Source organism: Idiotropiscis lumnitzeri, chromosome 18, assembly GCF_059441095.1.
Source record: "Idiotropiscis lumnitzeri isolate Australia: NSW breed Sydney's pygmy pipehorse chromosome 18, RoL_Ilum_1.0, whole genome shotgun sequence".
NCBI lineage: Eukaryota > Metazoa > Chordata > Actinopteri > Syngnathiformes > Syngnathidae > Idiotropiscis > Idiotropiscis lumnitzeri.
In genome coordinates, this window is record NC_142408.1 from 86,485 (window position 1) to 105,888 (window position 19,404).

Sequence of the window (19,404 nt, forward strand, 5' to 3'; positions counted from 1 at the left end):
TTAAACGATTCCACAACCTGCCATACAGGATGTTCACTGTACTTGTTGGTTTATTGTGCAAATGCAAAAACATGCATGCAGTCTTCACCAAAGAATGTGAATGGTTGGCTAAATGTACCCTGTGATTGTCTGGCGATCCGTCCAAGGTGTACAACAGGCTCCGTTTCACCCGCTACCTTAATGTGCGCATCCACAATAAAGACGGATGGAATTTTGGCAAATGTTGAGGTTTGATCAAATCCAGCCTTTCGTTCTCAATCGATTCAAGATCAGCTAGATGATATTCCACCTGAGTTTGGACGAGAGGTGGTCTAAAAAAATCAATGATAGATTCAAAAATCTGCAGCATGTGTGAGCCTTACCAAAATGTAATGGGTTCCTCTCCTTTATATTTCCAACGTCAATGGCTATAAAACAAAATAAAAGAAGAGCCTTCAATAAAACAAAAGCATCCAGACCGGGCCATATATCACTTTCACCAGGCCATAAAAAGAATATACTGCATGGCAGCACCGACGCGGAGGTGAAAATTACAGCAGAGGGATGTTCATTTTTGAGTCCCACGTGATCATTTTAATTTTTTTTTTTTTTTAAGTTGGACTGTTGGCCGCCAAGTTGAGTTTGTGTGAGTCACCCACATGGAGCTGTCCAAGTTGCTCCTTCTAATTACAGGCCTGCTTAATTCTAGGCTAGCGCCGCGCTCCATCATACATGTAGCACGTCCTCGCTGCTCCCTTCTCCTTCTGTGCCTTTTATCAACACTGCATATTATTGTGAATTGCACCGATTGAGCGCCATCTTTGCAAGCACAAACAGCTCAATTGTTGCACCTTTTTTTTTTTTTGGCCAGCATTTACTAAGAAGTTCTTTGTGAAGTTTCTGTCGGCCAGCTGGGCTGAGTCACATGTGGACCAAATGTTCTGCTGCCCATTTGGAGATTTTATTCTTCTCTCTTTTCATAATAACATGAACAGCCTTCTTTGCTCCGCTTCCTTCTCCTCCCGGTGCCTGGGCAGCTATTTTCGGTGCACTCGAGCCGCAGAGCAGCGCTGTCCTTTTCTTCCTCGTCTGTGGCTTTCTCCTCCCTCCTTTTTCCTCGTTTGCACATGTTTTTTTTTCTTCTCTGTTATGTTCAATTGGACGAGAGGAGTCGGGCCTTTGCTCGCTTGATTTTCTGAGTGTAATGGTACGTGTTTTTGACCGATATGATTGGTATCGCTACAAGGCCTAATGGTTCGACAAATTGCTTCTTTTTGTTTTTGTTTTTTTTAATTATACAAAGTTGTTGTTTTGATACCATAATTATGGCTTTTCTGTAAATATACCTATATCAATTAAAGGCAACTCCAAATAAAAAAAAAAAATTTTTATTCTCTGATTAGGCCACTTAATACGCCTCGTTTTCGGCTGTGATTGGGCTCACTTTATGGCAAGTAAGCAAGGACGAGAAAAAAATTGGATGAGAACCGACTGTCACAGGTAGATCTTTTCAAGTACACAAAAATTGCATTCAATTTGTTTGGTCGCTTGACATAATTTGAGGCGTACATAGCATTTCTTTCTGATGAACACAAAAAGTAATTAACTAGACTCTACATCCACCGATATAATTCGCTACGGCGGCCCAATGTGAAGGTGACTTCAAATGCGGCCTTCCTTTCAAGGATGCATCGCTATCCTTCATCCCGAGATTCTTTGCACGCTACCTTGCAGTCCTGAAACATATTTCAACAAGATCTAGCGTTTGAACATTCCATGCCAGAAATATTCTAACCTTGGTAATGCTAATCTTACATTGCAATGGAAGGGTGAGTCTGGGCTCACGCATAAAGGCCGGACCGTTCCATTTTACAAGACGTGGCTGTCTGGTGCCCTTCAAAGGCGTTCACTTCTCTGTACAATTTATTGGCATCCTACTGCAGCCTTTTTTTTTTTTTTTAAACAGCCTTTTCAAGACAGGATATACATGTCTTTTTGTCCCATTCACTGCTTGACACTTACATATGCTAACACTGTAGTAAGGTCATAATTGCAGTAGATATTTGTATAGAAAACACTGTTAGGCTATGAATACAACATAAAACAATCCAATGACACTGTAGAGGTGCATCAATTATTTAACAACTCATAGATGATCAAATCCATCAAAATGTTTTTCTAATTGGGGGACACAGACCAAACCAGTAACCAAATCGTAATTCATTTGTCAGCTTGAAATAATGTCATGTTTTTCAATAAAGACGTGGAAATGAAAACATGTTTTTCGATACGATCAATCGATTGCCCAAAAATAATTGTTCGTTGCAGCCCTTCCATGTGATAAGTTCAGTGGTAACTGAGCGTTCTCCCTTGTGTATTGGGACGATGCGTTCTTACGTCCCCGCACAAACTAGTTCATTGTGTCCTGCTCGTAACCTTGAAATGTCCGATGTTGCGGGGCTTTTGCTATCCTGCACCAAATTAGGTTTGAATTTAGAAAACAATTTAGTGACGAGCTCAAGTAAACTATACCGTTTTGGCAAAATGTGACTTTTTTTCAGTTCAGCCCAACAAACCAAACAAATATGATAAATGTGTGGATGGAGGCAGCTCAAATATGTCTGATTCCGTCTTGAGTGTGGTGTGAACTGTGAACGGACCTTCTGCAGGGGATGTGTTCCTTGGCTTCTTCTTCATGCTCCTCCTCTCACTCCTCTTTCTTGTTTCCTGCAGGAAAGTGATGGCGCAGCAGTGGTCAGTAATCTCACGTTTCACCCACATGCATGAAGTCTGTCTGTGAACGTGTGTGTGTGTGCGTGTGTGTGTGCGTGTGTGTGTGTGTGTGGCTCACTATGGACTAATCATCGTGTGGACGTGTGTGTGCATGGGCATGTTTTTACCTGGTCGCTTTCATATTACGCTATACCACCGCACTTACACAAGGTGCTTCAATCGGTCGATCCTGTTCCAAGCAAATCTGGAGCCTATAATTGGAGTCATGTGTAGCGGATGAGGGAATTCCAAACGTTATTGGACTTTTCTGGCACTTGGCAGCAGATCATGTGGCTCGGAGCAGTGGCTAGTCCATTAAGGACAACAATACGGAAGTGGCAGCCTTGAGTAAAGGTACAACCCCCTCAAATTGCCCTCATTGTCTGGCACTTTAGCATGCTGACTCAGAGGAAAGATTAGCGAGTTCGTGCCACTGAGTGTCTGAAAAAAGATGCTTCACAGACTCATACGCTTTTGCAAAGAAACCATTTGTTATATTTAACTAGACTGTAGGGGTTGAACCGATTAGTCGAATTGGAACTTTTATTTAACTTTTTGGCATATCGTTTTTCTACTGGCCAATTTACACAGGATTTTTCGACTCGCCCTTTTACTTCATTGGTTCAATGAGTTTGTAACCTGAGACATTCATAAATCGAGGTAACGCTTCCCATTGAAATATGCAATTAATCCGTTCCAGTCTCAAAAGACTTTTATTTTGACCATTGTGTGTTCTTAAAATGTATTAATGCGTCATAGGAATAAGTGAAAACCGATGATGAGAATTCAAATGCTTAAAATAATATATATTGTAACTATTTTTGCTCCATAACTTTAAACTAGGAGAAATGGGGAGGAGGAATAGTCTTTTTTCCATAATCACATGGGGAAATTTTGGTTTATTTTCTAATTCACGTTGTTACAGATTTTGATTTAAAAGTTTAATTCGGTACACGTATTTTGTAATGTAAATTGCTTTTTTTTTTTTTTTTTTTTCAGAAAAATGAAATGTGGTGAAAGAAATCTGAAAATCGTCTTCACAAACGCAAACGTTATTATACTTTTGGTTGCATTGTCAAGGATGTTTAGGGGGAACTTCCTCCTATAAATGCAACGGCTTTCCAACTGACACTGCGAAGGAATAAATCTAGCTTTGAGTTTACAACAGTACGTGATGATCTACCAGTTTGGATTCATGACTGTTGTTTGCCCCCCCCCCATACGTCGTTAAATAGAGATAATAATGAATTATTCCATTTAGTTTGGCCATCTGGCAACGAAAACTACAATTAGGAAGTCATGCAGCCCTGAACTAAAATATTTCCTTTGCGTTTGCAAGCTAACGTGTGACTGCATGCGTTGAAGTGTCCTCACAAGCTGTAAACATTCTGTACTTGATTGCAACTTAACTCACCAAAACATACTCATTTTTTGCCCTTTCTGTGCACCCATGGGAGTGCACGCTAGCGGGATAGCACTTTGGAGAACTAAATAATTGATTTGAATGAAAAATCTTCAACTCCAAAAAAAAACCCTGACGTCCGAGTTGCAACTTTTTGAGCCGTTATCTGAGTGGTCAAGGCCTGAACTGGAGCAAGAAAATTTCAGACAGCAAATTGTGTTGGCCGTTTCACACTGAGCATACAATGTGTATGAAACAAACTAATAAAGCAATCATTTAATGGGCATGTTGGGATGAGACTAATTTCTTTGTGCAATTTGGAGTGGCTGCTGGTCCACAAGAGTGGATCAAATGCAGTAAATGTATTTGTTTCACTTTTAAACATCTGAAACTGACAACTATCTTAGTTGTTGTGTCAGAGGTAATCGTGGTAGTAGTAATAGTTGTTGTAATTGTCATGGAGGTGCTGGTAGTTATGTTACTCGTTGGGTTGTCCCGATCACTAAATAAGAAGCTAAATCGGGGCGGAAATCATGTTTTTTTTTTTGTTAATGTACGTTCATTATTTTTTATTTTTAAGGGCGACAAAGCAACATTGTCATTGTGGTGGTGGTCGAAGAAATACTTGTAGCGTTGGTCGTAATAGTATTAGAGGTGTTTGGGGTAGTAACGGCATTGGTCGAAGTGGTGGCAGTATTGCTTGTACTCGTAGTCGTGGACGGAATGTTAATCATGATTGTGATGGTCTTCTTTGTGGACGTCTTATCAGAGATGATAATGGCCAGTTTGTCCAATGGAAGTATTAAAACAGTAAAGATTGGTTGAATTGTTTTTCCATCCTTGGCGGTGAGAGTCAAGTATCACCTACAGAAGAAGTGAAGTTTAAAAAAAAAAAAAAAAAAAGCAACCCTGAGCAATAACTTTGCAACACCATGCATTTGAGTTATGTGAGCCTAGAGTGATACTGAGGAGCAGGACTTTCAAGTTTTGACAAACACATTCGAGTTGAGTTTGTTTCACTTGGATATGTAGAGTATTTGCACGACACGTTCAGCCGGTGGGGCAAGACATCGCATGACAGGCACGAATGCTGAAGTGTTTGCTCCATTGTTGATGTTTACCAACGTGATGGTGAGAAACTTCAACTGCTGTGAGCAGGATATATTGTTTTAACACACCAACCACGCTTCGAGGAAAGAAAATAGCGAAAATAACGGCAAAGAAAAAGCAACACTAGTCCCTTCCATGATACCGATTAATTTCGGGGTTTTTTTCTTCCCTCAGAACCAAATCTCACCCATCACCGGCACCACAGTGATTACAGTTCCTCCAGTGAAAGCCCCTCGGTTGCCTCCTCTGATCCGGACTACAGACAAGGTAAACAATCTTGATGGTTCACATCTAAGGCCCTTGTTGCTTTCAGGCTCAGACTATCATTTGATCGAATGTTGATGTAGGTAAGCTGCAGGGGGCGCTGTGGGCACCTGGAACTTTTTATCATACCTATCCCCCCCCCGCAACCCCCTCGTCGTTTGCAGGGAGAAAAACGGCCGACCCAAAACGATTCGGCTCTCAGCTGGCGCTCTCCTCGGAACACGACTCCTTGTCTCTAACCAGTTACAACAATCAGAGGCACAGGTAAGATCAACCCGCGAATGACGTCACGCGATACATTGAAGACTCAAACTGGGAATGTCCCAGAAATGATGCCCCAAAATGTCAAGCGTTCACTCATTTCAGCTCTGTGAGCGTTCTAGCAGTAACTTTTTGTTTTTGATCTTTCTTTTGCATTTTTTGTTTTTTGGATGGGGGTTGATGTCTCTACAGATGGTTAGCCAGTGATGGCAAAGGAGGAAAAGTTTCATGTTAACATATTAGAAAATGAGCTGTCGCGTTTGACAACATATGGGTGTTTGATACAATTAATTAAACATCACTTATATAGGAATTAACTAAACATAACAAATAGATTTTTGATAACATGTTAATCATGTAAGAATTGTCATATGTATGTATAAATTGTCCACATATAACGTATTTGTGTAGGCATTATTTATTAAATTAATTAATTTACATTATTATTATTATTATTATTTCTATAAACACTTTTCTGTAACCCCTCCATTACATGTCAGGCCGACATCATCAAAAATTGAGCTCTCGCCAGCAAAGCACAAAAGGCCACCGCCACAAGTGCGCATTTTTGGATTGCAAACAAAAAAAAACTTTGTCACATTTCTTCTATCGAGCAGTGCAAATTAGCAGCTTTTGGACCATCTAAGAAAGAAGAAAAAAAGGAGGCGTCATGCCATGTCACAAGCTGCTGTGTTGCGAAAGTTCTTTATCAATGAAGAAGTATTGCACTATGGCAAAACTCCTTTGAACTCTTCCTCTGTTTAGGGGTCCATTCAGCGCACGAACGATCCGTGTCAGCCCGTGCCGGAGCATGAGAAGGCATGATGGACAGTCAACTGCTCGCTGGAGCAGGAGTAGCAAACGATTTACAATAACAGTAAACACATTTTTTTTAATGCCATGCCGTCCACTAGATTGACACCATTTGCCAAGCGCGTGAGCAATTTGTCAGCCGGTGAAGACGTCGTTTAGCGCCTGCTATTTGAGATCCTGGCACATCGGGCGCCAACTGTCAAAGTTACACAGAATCATAGTAAATCTCTCTTAAATGTAGCAATTGAATGCGCAAGGCTTCCATTTGCTTTCAGAAGCATATTCTCCCTGAGAATCGAGATTGAATTCCGAATTGTATGACGTTGTCGTACATTAAATCAACACATCCTTCATTCCCACCTTTACTACTATAATCCCTTTGTGGGGGCTGGCAAGTGTCTGATAAGAGTACACGCACACAAACGCACTAAGTGGGTTTTGCGCAGCAGGGTCAGTGCACATGCTTGGCCAGTGATGTCATTGGCTGTGCTGAAGCGTCCACATTGAGCAGCCTCTCCCTCTCTAATCTGCTGCTTGCAGGAAAACAACGTTTTCAATTTGTCACATATAGCACATCAGCCTCCTGCCAGGCGTCGTAAAAGTACACATACTGAATATAAAGTTCTCTTTTATACATTTTCGTCTTTACTACCGTATTTTTCGGACTGTAATGCACACAAAATTCTTTAATTTTCTCAAAAAACAACCGTTGCGCCTCGCAATTGGGTACGCCCAATGTATGGATGGATGTCAGCTTTTCAGTTGGTCATATTGAATTCAAATTCCTTCCTTTTTACGTTGGTGTTGTCATTCTCATCCGCGACTACCGGAATTAGCTCTGCTTCTTGCTTCTGCGTCTATGAAATACGGATGTCCCGATCAGAATTTTATTGGTCTTCTGATCTTTGGTTTGAAGGAGACCGAATCCCGATCCAGTACCTCGACACTAAATCCATCCGTCCATTATCTGTACCGCTTCTCCTCACGCGGGTCGCGGTGGGTGATGTAGCCTATCCCAGCTGTCTTCTGGCAGTAGGCGGGGGACACCCTGAACTGGCTGCCAGCCAATTGCGGGGCACACAGAGACAAACAACCGCGCTCACTTTCACACCTAGGGGCAATTTAGAGTGTCCAATCAACCTGCCACGCATGTTTTGGGAATGTGGAAGGAAACCAGAGTACCCGGAGAAAAGCCACGCAGGCACGGGGACAACATGCAAACTCCACACAGGGAGGCCGGAGCGGGAATCGAACCCACGACCTCCGCATTGTGAGGCCATCATGCTAACCAGTCGGCCCACCTCCACACAAAATTTAAAAGAAAAAAGCGCATGCATACAAATGGTCTCAAATGAATATAGAAATGTAAATGTGTATTTATGTTCAATGTTATCTTATCATATCATATTTTACAAGCCACCAATTCAGTGCCACCTGCCACAAATTCAAAGAAGACACAAGTTATATTTTTATTCAGTTTTCTTTCTTCGTTTTTTTTACCTCTAATTTGAATAATGCAACAATCAAACAACTCCAAATGTGTTTTGGTCAATCTCGGACATGGTTTATGTTTGGTCAAATTTACATTGGATTGAAACTCTTCTGTTTTCAACATAAAAATGTGCAAATACTGAACATGAGCTACAGCCATGGCGTTTATACCAAATAATTTGTAATGTTAACATCAAGCGCCATACATATCAATTTAGTGGCACCAATTTGTGGAATGGCCTGTATGTATGAGCATAAATATAAGATGAGGGATTCCTCTGTCGGAGTGTGAGAAGAACTCCACAACATCTGCGCAATTGCAGACAAATTGAGCAGCATTCTAAACTAAGATTAGTGCTTTAGGTGTCATTTCACGTATGGTCAATAACTAACGCAAACGTGAATATCTTTAATATCCCTCTCCTTGTAGGCAGTATGAAGGAGCAGCGGATGAAGGTTTGGCTGGAGCGGAGCTGCTCCTCCAGAAGCAGGAGGAGGAAGTCCAGCGTCTGCAGGCACACCTGGCCAATAGGTTGTCCCAGGCCAACATCTACACCTTGGACGACCCGCCGGCTCATCCCCCCACTTCCATGCTGGACCTCCAGGACCCGCTGTACACGTCCTCAATCCCGCGTCGTAAAGCAAAGGTCCTTGTCCTACCTTTGGCGTCATTTTGGCTCATTGCGCAATGCTGACAGTGACATCATTCTCAGTAACGTTGGGTGACGTCTTGCTTACCCCATGAACTCAATTAACATTTAAGGACAGCCTGCGCACATTTTTGCCTGCAGACTGTAAGCATGACTTAATGCTTTTCCTCAGGATAAGTCGTGGACAGCAGTGTTTTGTGGTGTCGCTCAAATTCACCTTTTTCATTCTTGCGCCTCACTTCTGTCTCTGATATGCATGGATTCAGTTTGTGCACGAAATCGAAAGGTCGGATTTAAATGACCCTAAAATGGATTAATCAAATCGAAAGGGAGGACTTCCTGTGTCCAAAAAGACAGGCACGCATCCCTTTTCCCATTTTGCTTTGCAAACAGCACTGACACGAGAATTTGAATGGCCGTAGTTGAGCTAGCAATTTTCAGTCTTTGGAGATTGGGAATGCCAAAAAATCGAGACAAAATATGAATTTTGTGAATGTTGAAGTGAAGGCGGGAGAGTCATTTCGTGAGGCCCTACCCTTGTCTGATCAAAAAAGATTACTTTCCGCCATGTTGTTTGATCTATCGGCAATTCCAAATCTTTTTGAGTGGAATGTTCGTGTCGTGACATGGCTCGGGCCCCACCCCGCATAATGGGGGTTCATGATGTATTGTACACATTTGAAAGGCGCTCTTGCTTGTCATCTTGGACCTGTGGTCGATGTCCCATGTCTAACGGAGGCCCGTTATGCTCTACAGTTGCATGTATTTTTGGCTTACTACTTTTTTCTTAATTTTGACTTTTCGCCTCAACAGCTGTTCCAAGGACCAGAGTTTGTGAAGATGGTCAATGAGCCCAGCATCGCCCTCAAAGTTCCCTCTTCCATAATGGTAAAAATGGCTCTTTATGGTTTGGAAACAGAAACTTTGATCCTCCTGTGAACAATGGATTATTTTTTGTCTTAGAAGCGTAAAGGTGAGGAAGTGCAGAAGAAGCTGAGCGTGGTGCTGCTGAGCGGCCAAAAGCTGGAGCTGAGCTGTGATGTCAAGGCCTCGTGTAAAGATGCGCTGGATATGGTGATCGCTCATGTTGGCCTGGTAGAACGTCATCTCTTTGGCCTAGCTTACCTCACAGGTGGTGCAATCCTTTCTGTGTACATTGCCGGAAATAAAATGCATCCGTCATCCTACCTTTAAAATCTCCCTCACTTGATGCAGAAAACGAGTTTTTCTTCATTAATCCTGATGCCAAGCTATCCAAAGTGGCGCCTGAGACTTGGAAGAAGAAATCTGACGTGCCGTTTAACCTTTTCCTACGCATCAAGTTTTTCCTTGATGACATCAATCTAATTCAGTGAGTTTTCCTGAAACTTGGCTTCTTATTTGGCAGAAGCGTATAATCATGGGATTTGTTTTCTTTTCCTTGCATAACAGACATGCTATGACCCAACATCAGTACTATTTACAGCTGAGGAAGGACATCCTGGAGGAGAGGATGCGTTGTAACATGGAAAATGCCATCTTGTTGGCCTCCATTGGACTTCAGGCAGAGTTTGGTGACTGCCAACCTGAGGTGCTCAACATGCGTCATACATTTTTAGCTGTAGGGTATGACCAAAAAGGACCAACACTGAATCAAGCTCTTTGTTCTGTTACAAATTGAAGTTTTTTGCTTACCGAGCGAGCTTGCACTTTTAATTCGTTAAACTCAAAAATATACATTTGTCTGTCTGGGCAGCAGCTGCACGGCAAGACGTACTTCAGAGCTGAGCACTACCTGCCTGTGTCAGTCTTGGACAAGATAGACCAGACAACCATCAAGGAGGAGCTGCCAAAACTTCACAGGAACTATTACGGGGCATCCGAGTTGGAGGCCAAGTTGGAGTTCCTCAAGGTCGGTTAAGAGCAAATCATCTCAATTCTGTGGAACTTCACACGAGTTCTATCTATATCTTAACATTCTTACATATAAAAAATTAATAAATAAATGTCCACCTTAATAGTAGTTCAGCAAAATACGACTAAAACGCAGAGGTCCACAGTCAATTATACTTGTCCACGATTTCTGACTGTATTTTGTGTGAATTAAGACCTGGGTACGTTAATACAGTTCTAAGTCGATTTTGATGTTTTCAAAGGTGAGCCAGAGGCTACCCGAGTATGGGGTCCATTTCCATCGTGTGCTCCCCGAGAAGAGGTCGCAAACTGGCATCATGCTGGGCGTCTACTCCAAAGGGGTTCTCATCTTCGAGGTCCTGAATGGAACTCGAACCCCCGTGCTAAGGTTTCCCTGGAGAGAGACAAAGAAGATTTCGTTCACCGTAAGGACATTCTCTTCAGTTTATTCTCATTGTTCCCCTTTTGGTTCTAACTCTACGCTAACCTTTTTGCTCCAAACCACAATTTGACCTATTTGGTCCTCACCTTATGCTCATGCTACAGAAAAAGAAGATTTGCCTTCAAAACACATCCGATGGAATCAAGCATGTGTTCCAGACGGACAGCAGCAACACGTGTCAGTATCTGCTGGAGCTCTGCTCTGACCATCACAAGTTTCACCAGCAGATGAGAGCTCTCCAAAGCAACCAGGAGCTCCAGGACCTCGGTAGAAAAAAGAAAATCTCCTTTTTAAATCTACCGACATTGTTTCTTCATTCAATAATTTCCTCCTTTATTTTAGGGAACAGCCCACTGACTGGTTTGCAGTATTCCACGGATCGTCAAGGCGCGGTAAGCAGAACGTTGAGCTCAGGCAGCCTGGCCCCTGCCCTGTCCACGCACTCCAACCCAGAACACCTGAAGAGGATCTCCTACTCTGAGGCGGCACTCAACAAGGCCATCCAAGAACACTTTAACTTTCCCGGGTTCCATCCAGTGAAGTTTCACCCTCATCCTCAGGCCATGAGCCGCTCTCTTCACAACCTCAGGCAGACGCCGGAGGTCTTCGAGCAGAGCACAGTGGAACGCGACAGCAGTGGACTGGCACGGATACTTCCCAGCCAGCGGGCCAGTTCGGACACCGACTCGCTCTCGCACCCGACCCACACGTGAGTTTGAGTCAAGCTGATTTGTTTTTTGGGCCACTCTACCGTTGCAGAAACATGCACCTGACAAAGTCGAGATCAGGTAGCAGAAATTCTCACACTCTGTACTTGAGTGGAGGTACAGATACTTGTGTTAAAAAAGTACATACCAATAATTCAAATACATTTTTACTGTGATATAAAATACCCATTTTGATAACTTGGCTCAATCATAAAACTTCAGTGCACACTAAATATTTTTTCATGTACTTACTTTTGGTGTTCATACTGAGAAGCAAAATACTAAAATCATATTGTGTCGCATGTTAACAGCTGGTTAGCGTTGTCTTATCTTTTACATACTTTCAAAACGTGTTTTCAAAGCTTTTCCAACATTATGAGCTGTCTAACAAAAAAAAGCTAAATCTCATGAGGACTGAAAACTTACTTTGTTTTTTCACGTGAGGCGGAAACCAGTATTTTTTTCATCAGTTTTCTCTTATTTGCGACACTTTTCACTTTTCACATTTGCCCCAAATTCTCTTAAATAAGGCCATAGAATGGGAACATCTTGCTTTGCCAAATGTTGTCATCTTTAAAGTTCTTTGGTTCAGGCTCCTGATGTTCCCTTTTTTTTCTTTTTCATGCCTCTTTTTTTGTCTCATGAGATCCCACGATTGACTTTACTTCTCGCTTTGTTATATTCCCTTGAGAGATTGAAAAAAGTAACCAACCTTGTTTTGACCTCATGTAGGCTTCGTACCTCGCAATCAATATTTTTTTCTTTCATGTGATTATTAAAGGAATGCAAGAATACCCCACCTGACTATTACAAACACCTGTTGCAAGGCTCAGGAGCGTAAAATCAGGAGTCCCCCAAAAGTCTTCCCATTTTTTTACCCCCAGATTCACACCTATGTCCATAACAGTTATCCTGTTCATCATTCATTTTTTTATGTCACTTCACGTTGGGAAAAAAATGTTGAATTCTGCATAATTAATTTTTAGGTGCTATTGTGTAACATCTACCAATGTTGCAAAACTGCTTATATGGTTAGAGTTGTTCCCAATCTGATTATTTTGCCAGTGAATGATAACAACGTCTCATTAGCTTTAGTCTTGTGATTATTAGCCTCGCCAAAGCCGCATCAGACTGGAATGGATGGCATAACCTGTCATATGTAAAAATGGGATATGCGTACAGTACTGGATTTGTTTTGAACCGTTGCGTCTAGTGACACCTAGTGGAAAAAAAGAGTTGTTATTGCCATTTCTCCAAACAGTCCAGCCTGGAGTCACTTTGAATCCAAAAGAGAATCAGACTCATCTTCAATAGAGGACGCGGGCCAGGCTTATGTGATGGGTAAGTGATCATGCTGGCTATGCAAAGTTGGTTTTCAAAGTCAAAGGCTCATTTTTCTGCCTTTTTTAGGGGTCAGTATGCACAGCTCCTCTGGACCACCCTCCACCCCGACCTCTGCTAATGGTAGGTTTTATTTCTGTCTAGAAACATCCATCCATCCATTTTCTGTTCCGCTTCTCCTCGCGGCGGTGCTGGAGCCTATCCCAGCTGTCTTCGGGCAGTAGGCGGGGTCACACCCTGAACTGGTTGCCAGCCAATCGCAGGGCACACAAAGACAAACAACCATTCGCGCTCACACTCACACTGAGAGACAATTTAGAGTGTTCAATCAACTTACCACGCATGTTTTTGGAATGCGCGAGGAAACCGAAGTACCCGGAGAAAACCCACGGAGGCACGTGGAGGACATGCAAACTCCACACAGGAAGGCCGTTGTCTTGTTACAATGACTGCAAACATTTCTTTGTCTCTAAACAGTTACTTGGGACTGAAAAAAAAAATCATTCCCCATTCTTAAACTCCCATTTAAACTCAAGAAGAGACCTCCTATAACTGTCGGGAAAAAAAGTGTTGTGACTATCATTATCTCAACCTAGTTAATTGCTGAGCTTACTAGAGCTGTGCCGCTAACCAAAACAGCAGTAACGACACCGTCTTTCAGATGACTTTTAATGTCGAAACTTCTGGTCGTCGCGTCGCAATGTGTGTTATTTTCCGCCGCTTGTAGCATGCTTTGTATTCTTGTAAACACAACCGCATACATTGTTTTACTTTGATAGATTCCCTGAGGAAAAGAGTCAACGCTTTACCATCTCCCGAGAGGCAAATCACATCTGTAAGCCTGAAGAAAGATGTGAAATATGGCCTGGGTAAAGTCTTTTTTCTTTTTCCCTCTCACATGTTTAGTGTGTGGTCACCGATGTGATGTCGTGTTACGTCCACTTGACTTTGATTTTGGCAGCGTGGGTTCAGTTCCCACTCAGTAAAGGGTTGTCTCTCTCTATATGACTGGCGACCAGTCGGCCATTTTCCCGAAGGCAGCCAAGATACTGTAGGCTCCGAATGCCTGTGACCCTGAACAGGATAATAAGTACAGAAAATGGATGGATGGATTATATGTGTGTGAGTGCTTGACAGCAGTGTGTGATTGTGCAGGGTTCCAGGTGGTGGGTGGGGAAAACTCTGGTCGTGGCGAAATAGGTACCATCATCAGCTCGGTCACGCCCGGGGGTCCTGCTGATCTTAATGGTTCTCTCAAACCGGGTAGACCCACCTTACTTACTTTGTCTCCCTCCTAAAATCTCCACTGTTGTGGTTACTTTCATCCGACTTGTCGTCGCAGGAGATCGCTTGATTGCTGTCAACGACCGGAACCTGGAAGGGCTCTCTCACGCCGCCACCATTGAAGTGCTCCAAAATGCTCCGGATGATGTCACGCTGGTGGTTTCGCAGCCCGAAGAAAGACTCTACAAAGGTAACATTCCGACGTATGCCAGAACGGTCATAAAAAGAACCCAGTCCGCCCCCGTATGCATGCATGCATTTGATCCAGCGTGTATCATTTTGAGTCTCTTGTAAACCTATTTCTTGCTTTTTTAAATGTATTTATTTTTAATTCATCAGCGACATACTCATAAAATCATTTCTCCCTGGGAAAAACAAAACAAGTCCAATTCATCTAACAACCAAAATACATTTTGACCAGAACTTTATTAAAGATTGGCTTAGCACAAGTCTGCTCTCTGCATCACGCTGTTGTAGACAATCCCTCGCATTTGGAAACTTTTCCCCTCCAAGTGTTGTTATTTGTAATTTTTTTCAGAGTCTTCTCCAATCAAGACCAAGTCTACTCTGGCGGCACTCAAGTCAGCTGATCCCGCAGTAACAGTGAGATCCCGCCCTCACCCGCCTTCACCCACCTTTGCAGCCCGGCTCAGTTCTCCACCCGCTCAAGACTTGATGACCAGCATTCCAGCCATCATCATTCCCGCTTCAATCCCAATCCAGCAGTGCCTGGAAAGGGCATCAACCGCACTTGAATCCCCAAATTCATCCTTGGATCCCCTGCCGCCGGCCTTGCCTCCCAAAACCCGCAAGACAAAACTTTTAGAAGCTCCCAAGCTTTCAGAGTATTCCGACGGTGGAGATTCTGACGTGGATGAGGAGAGTCACGCCAAAAGTCAGGATAAACTAATGGTCAATAAGGTACTTTCCTTTTGTTGATTGGCGTCTTGTAGGGATGGGCATGATAATGCAAGCTACGACCCGCTGTCAATCAAGGGATTTGCTATAAATGTTCATTCCTCATGTTTGGATATATCACCCCCTGTGCACATGATATCAAAACAAACAGCATGTGGCATCAACATTGAATGACGTGATTCCACATCCTCGTTTCTTTCTCTGCTTGCACTCACTAATTCGATGTTGTTTATAACCAGTGCGTCACATTTCAAATGTCAATGTGAGGCCATTTTGTCCCAAACTGCACGAAATCCTCCTCCTCCTCCTTCTCCTCTTCCGGCACTACCGCCACCTCTCTTTTGGTCTCTCTGCATGTCCCAGCTTGCGCTCATTCACCGTCATGCCCTCTTTCTCTTCTTGTGTTTGCAGGACTACCGCAGAGAACATTTAAATGGTAATGCCTCAGGTGTCAGTAGCCTCCAGCCCGGAGAGTTATTTGACATTGAGCTGTCGAAAAAAGACAGCAGCCTGGGCATAAGTGTCACGGTACTGTTCGGCAAGGTTTTCACAATCTCTTTCTTAAGCCCCTATTCCCGCCACCCCCTCCCCACTCATAATTGATGGTGTTCTTTGCCGGGTTTGCCTTGCTTCCTTGTTTGTGTATCTGGTCCAACCCGGAAGCGCTTTTTGGGAATCGGGACTGTCACTCACCCTGCATGCTCCATTCAATTAGTTTTGAACTAACGCATTTCTTTGTTGGAACATTACGTACTTTTAACGTGTTCTTTTTGTACATGTTTATTAATACTTCAATGATTGACACATTTAATGACTTGCAGTACTTTGTGTTTGGATTCACAATCAACATGATACACTTTAAACGACTAAAGCACGCCTCACAAAATGCTAGCCGAATAGAAACGATGCTCATTTTCAGCAGTGGTTTTGATTCATTTTGTAGTGAGTAGCACCATAGAGCGGATTTTATGGTCAACTCTAACCAGTTATTGACAATTGCTAAACAATCAATGACTCGCCGGATTTTGTTGTTTTTGTGAACTTACCAAATGTTTATGCCGTATATCCTCAAATAGTGTCCTTCGCTTGATCATGCATCATGTCTTTGTTGAGTCAACAAACTCCTCCTCTCAAATGAACGTCTGCTTTTGTCACTCAGTTAAATATAACTTGTCGTACCTACAGCTCTACGATAAGCTACGAAACAGTACAGTTCAGTACGCTACACACTGATTTGGGCTAAATGTTGCACTCAATATCATAGCAGCAGTGAATTCGACATAAAGTAAATTGCAACACGAAATTGTGCAGAGGAGCAGCTTGCTGTCTGTCGTGCCCGAGATGCTAACAAATGCCAGATTTGAATTCCTTCAGACATAGTTTGCAATGAAATAGTTTGCACAGCCACATAAGAACATGTGACATGACCCAAGAAATCATGTGCAGTTAACGACATACTTATTGTTTTTCTTTGATTGTCATATTCTGTTTTACATACATTTTCGGGTTACATTGCCGCTGTTGGAGCGGTCCATCCGGATTAAATGAAATAATCAATGAGAGGCAAGTATATGTGAGTGTCCCATTGCGGTGCTGAAGGAACAATCTTGCTCTACCTCAGGGGTGGGCAAACTTTTTGATTGGCGGGCCACAACGGGTCCTAAAATTTGACAGAGGGGCCAGACCAGGAGCAGATAGATGGAGTGTTTTGGTCACCTCACCTCATCGGAGAAAAAAAAAATCATTTAATTTGAAATGAAAATGAACAAAAGCATTACAATAAAATAGGTCTTTGACACACCATAGTATTTAGAAGTTTGAAGGAATACGGTAATATTTTTTTCATTGTTTGATTGACAAATTTGTAGTTCACTTTTGATTAATGAATCTTGCATGCCATTTTTTCGTTTTGTATTAAATCCGTCCTATGGTTTAATGATGTCATTTTAGTACTTCCAGATGAATACATTTCCACACACCCATCAATCCCCAAAAATATCGCCAGTGTCTCTGTTAGACTTGGTCTTAACTATGCTATCATTTCCTTCTATAGGGGGGAGTGAACACGACTATTCAGCATGGTGGTATCTATGTGAAGGCCATCATTCCCAAAGGAGCTGCAGAGCTTGATGGAAGAATACATAGAGGTCAGAGTTTGTCACAAATAATTCAAATTAGGGTGGCACAGGGGACTACCGGTTATCTCGGTGGCCTCACAGTGCAGAGGTACCGGGTTCGTCTCCAGCGCCGGCCTTCCTGTGTGGAGTTTGCATTTTCTCCCAGTGCCTTATTTTTGATTTCTCAGGGGACCGCGTGGTAGCCGTCAACGGAAAGTCACTCGAGGGCGCCTCTCACCAGCAAGCTGTCGACGCTCTCAGAGACACTGGACATGTGAGTGACCATACTGGTTGGCATTCAGCTGGCTGGTGACAAGTGCTCGCCTCCATTTTAATTTACTTCTTGCAATGAAAAAAGTGTCTATCATTCTCTCCATCTTATCAGACGGTGAATTTGTTGCTGGAGAGGGGTCACCCACCCACGGATAGGATCCACGCTCCGGTAACTCCTCAGTGCACACCGATGCACTCGAGCAACAGCAGCCTTCGAGAGCCTAACAAGAGTAAAGCGACGCCACGGCAGCGCAAAGACGAGCCGGAGTACAACTTTTTAACGCCAGGTAAGGCAACAATGATGCACACACACATGAATAAAATGGAGCCTTAAGATAAAACTCGGTCTGTTTGTTTGGATTTGAATACTGCAGACGTCTCCCATAGCAGCAGCAATAATAATAATAGTCACTAATAACCAGACCGAGGGTTAAATCACATATTGATTATCGACATAGTGATTCTGATATACACCAGGTAAACAAAGTAACGAAAAATTCCAAAGGCACTGAAAGAGTAATTGAATTAATATATATATATATATATATATATATGTGTGTGTATATATATAATATAATTTTATTTATTTATTTTTTTTTTTCCACTATTGCTATGCCAGACAATGTATTTGAGGTGCGCCTGGTGAAGAACGCCTCAGGACTGGGCTTCAGCTTCAGTCGGGAGGAGTACATCCCGGACGAGGCTCCGGGCTCCAGTATGGTGCGCGTGAAGAAGCTGTTTCCCGGTCAGCCGGCTGCCGAGAGCGGCCGCATCAACGTCGGCGATGTCATCATGCGTGTCAATGAAACTCCTCTCAAGGGACTCTCGCAGCATGTATGACGACTATTCTCCTTGGTCTTTCAAACTGAAAAATAAAATCACAATTGTGTGTGCGTCTGTTTTGGGTTTAGGAAGTGATATCAGCCTTGCGAGGGACAGGACAAGAAGTAATGCTGCACCTCTGTAGACCGGAACGAGGAGTTCTTCCAGAGATGGACAACTCAGCTTTGGTGAGAAAGTTCTTTTTAATGATTTGATCATTTAAACAAAATCCCACCCCCCCGAAAAAAAATTAGCATGGAAAGGTGAATTCATGTGCTGTGCGTGATAATGCTCTTTTGCGTTAGGGGAAAGAAAAGCATTTTCCTTCCTTTTCTCATCTCCCCATGTGTTCTTTGTATAATCTCGTTAAATAACTAACAAACTGCAATTAACACCCCATTTGTGTTTCTTCTCAGACACCCAACCCATCACCTCGTAAAGAGCTCATCACCCCAGCCGTGCCTGATCTGGCCAGGAGCAAATTTGGCACTCCACAGGATGACAAGAGGAGTCAGAGCAGCGTGGAAGAGGCCCTGGAGAGGCTGCGGCTCAAATCTAGTGGGAGCGCCGAGGACTTGAAGGAGACGCCGCGTCTTCGCACCCCCAACAGTGTGGAGGACATTCTGGACAGGCTGCAAGTCAAGAGCCCTGGCCGACGCAACAGCTACAGCGACAGCACGGATGGCGACGAGGAGGTCGAGGAAGCGTTTAGCCCCAGCGCCTTGGAGCCCAGCGAGGAGACGTGGGACCGCAGCGTCTACCAGACCCCGAGCGACGGCAGCCTGGGACTTCAGCTGGACACCAGCGTTCAGTCCGCTTTCTACTCACCACAAATGGCCATGACCAGACTGGAACAAAGCAAAAG

General features: G+C 43.2%; 1 protein-coding gene across 8 annotated transcripts in view; it reads left to right on the forward strand.

The window, feature by feature from the left end:
• ptpn13 (protein tyrosine phosphatase non-receptor type 13) overlaps positions 1 to 19,404 on the forward strand; it is a 43,171-nt gene that overhangs the window by 16,809 nt on the left and 6,958 nt on the right. For 2 of the 8 annotated variants that reach the window (XM_088281875.1, XM_088281879.1), the window contains exons 8-31: positions 5,438 to 5,530; positions 5,692 to 5,791; positions 8,523 to 8,739; positions 9,556 to 9,630; positions 9,706 to 9,874; positions 9,958 to 10,093; positions 10,174 to 10,312; positions 10,481 to 10,633; positions 10,878 to 11,060; positions 11,182 to 11,344; positions 11,420 to 11,786; positions 13,046 to 13,125; positions 13,195 to 13,248; positions 13,905 to 13,994; positions 14,281 to 14,388; positions 14,468 to 14,599; positions 14,948 to 15,330; positions 15,739 to 15,870; positions 17,381 to 17,474; positions 17,633 to 17,718; positions 17,830 to 18,004; positions 18,337 to 18,551; positions 18,629 to 18,727; positions 18,956 to 19,404. In XM_088281875.1, coding sequence (XP_088138001.1) covers positions 5,438 to 5,530; positions 5,692 to 5,791; positions 8,523 to 8,739; positions 9,556 to 9,630; positions 9,706 to 9,874; positions 9,958 to 10,093; positions 10,174 to 10,312; positions 10,481 to 10,633; positions 10,878 to 11,060; positions 11,182 to 11,344; positions 11,420 to 11,786; positions 13,046 to 13,125; positions 13,195 to 13,248; positions 13,905 to 13,994; positions 14,281 to 14,388; positions 14,468 to 14,599; positions 14,948 to 15,330; positions 15,739 to 15,870; positions 17,381 to 17,474; positions 17,633 to 17,718; positions 17,830 to 18,004; positions 18,337 to 18,551; positions 18,629 to 18,727; positions 18,956 to 19,404 — 3,892 coding nt within the window. Of the gene's footprint in view, positions 1 to 5,437; positions 5,531 to 5,691; positions 5,792 to 8,522; positions 8,740 to 9,555; positions 9,631 to 9,705; positions 9,875 to 9,957; positions 10,094 to 10,173; positions 10,313 to 10,477; positions 10,634 to 10,877; positions 11,061 to 11,181; positions 11,345 to 11,419; positions 11,787 to 13,045; positions 13,126 to 13,194; positions 13,249 to 13,904; positions 13,995 to 14,280; positions 14,389 to 14,467; positions 14,600 to 14,947; positions 15,331 to 15,738; positions 15,871 to 17,380; positions 17,475 to 17,632; positions 17,719 to 17,829; positions 18,005 to 18,336; positions 18,552 to 18,628; positions 18,728 to 18,955 lie in introns of all 8 variants that reach the window. The other 6 variants (XM_088281874.1, XM_088281877.1, XM_088281882.1 and 3 more) reach the window with 5 other exon arrangements.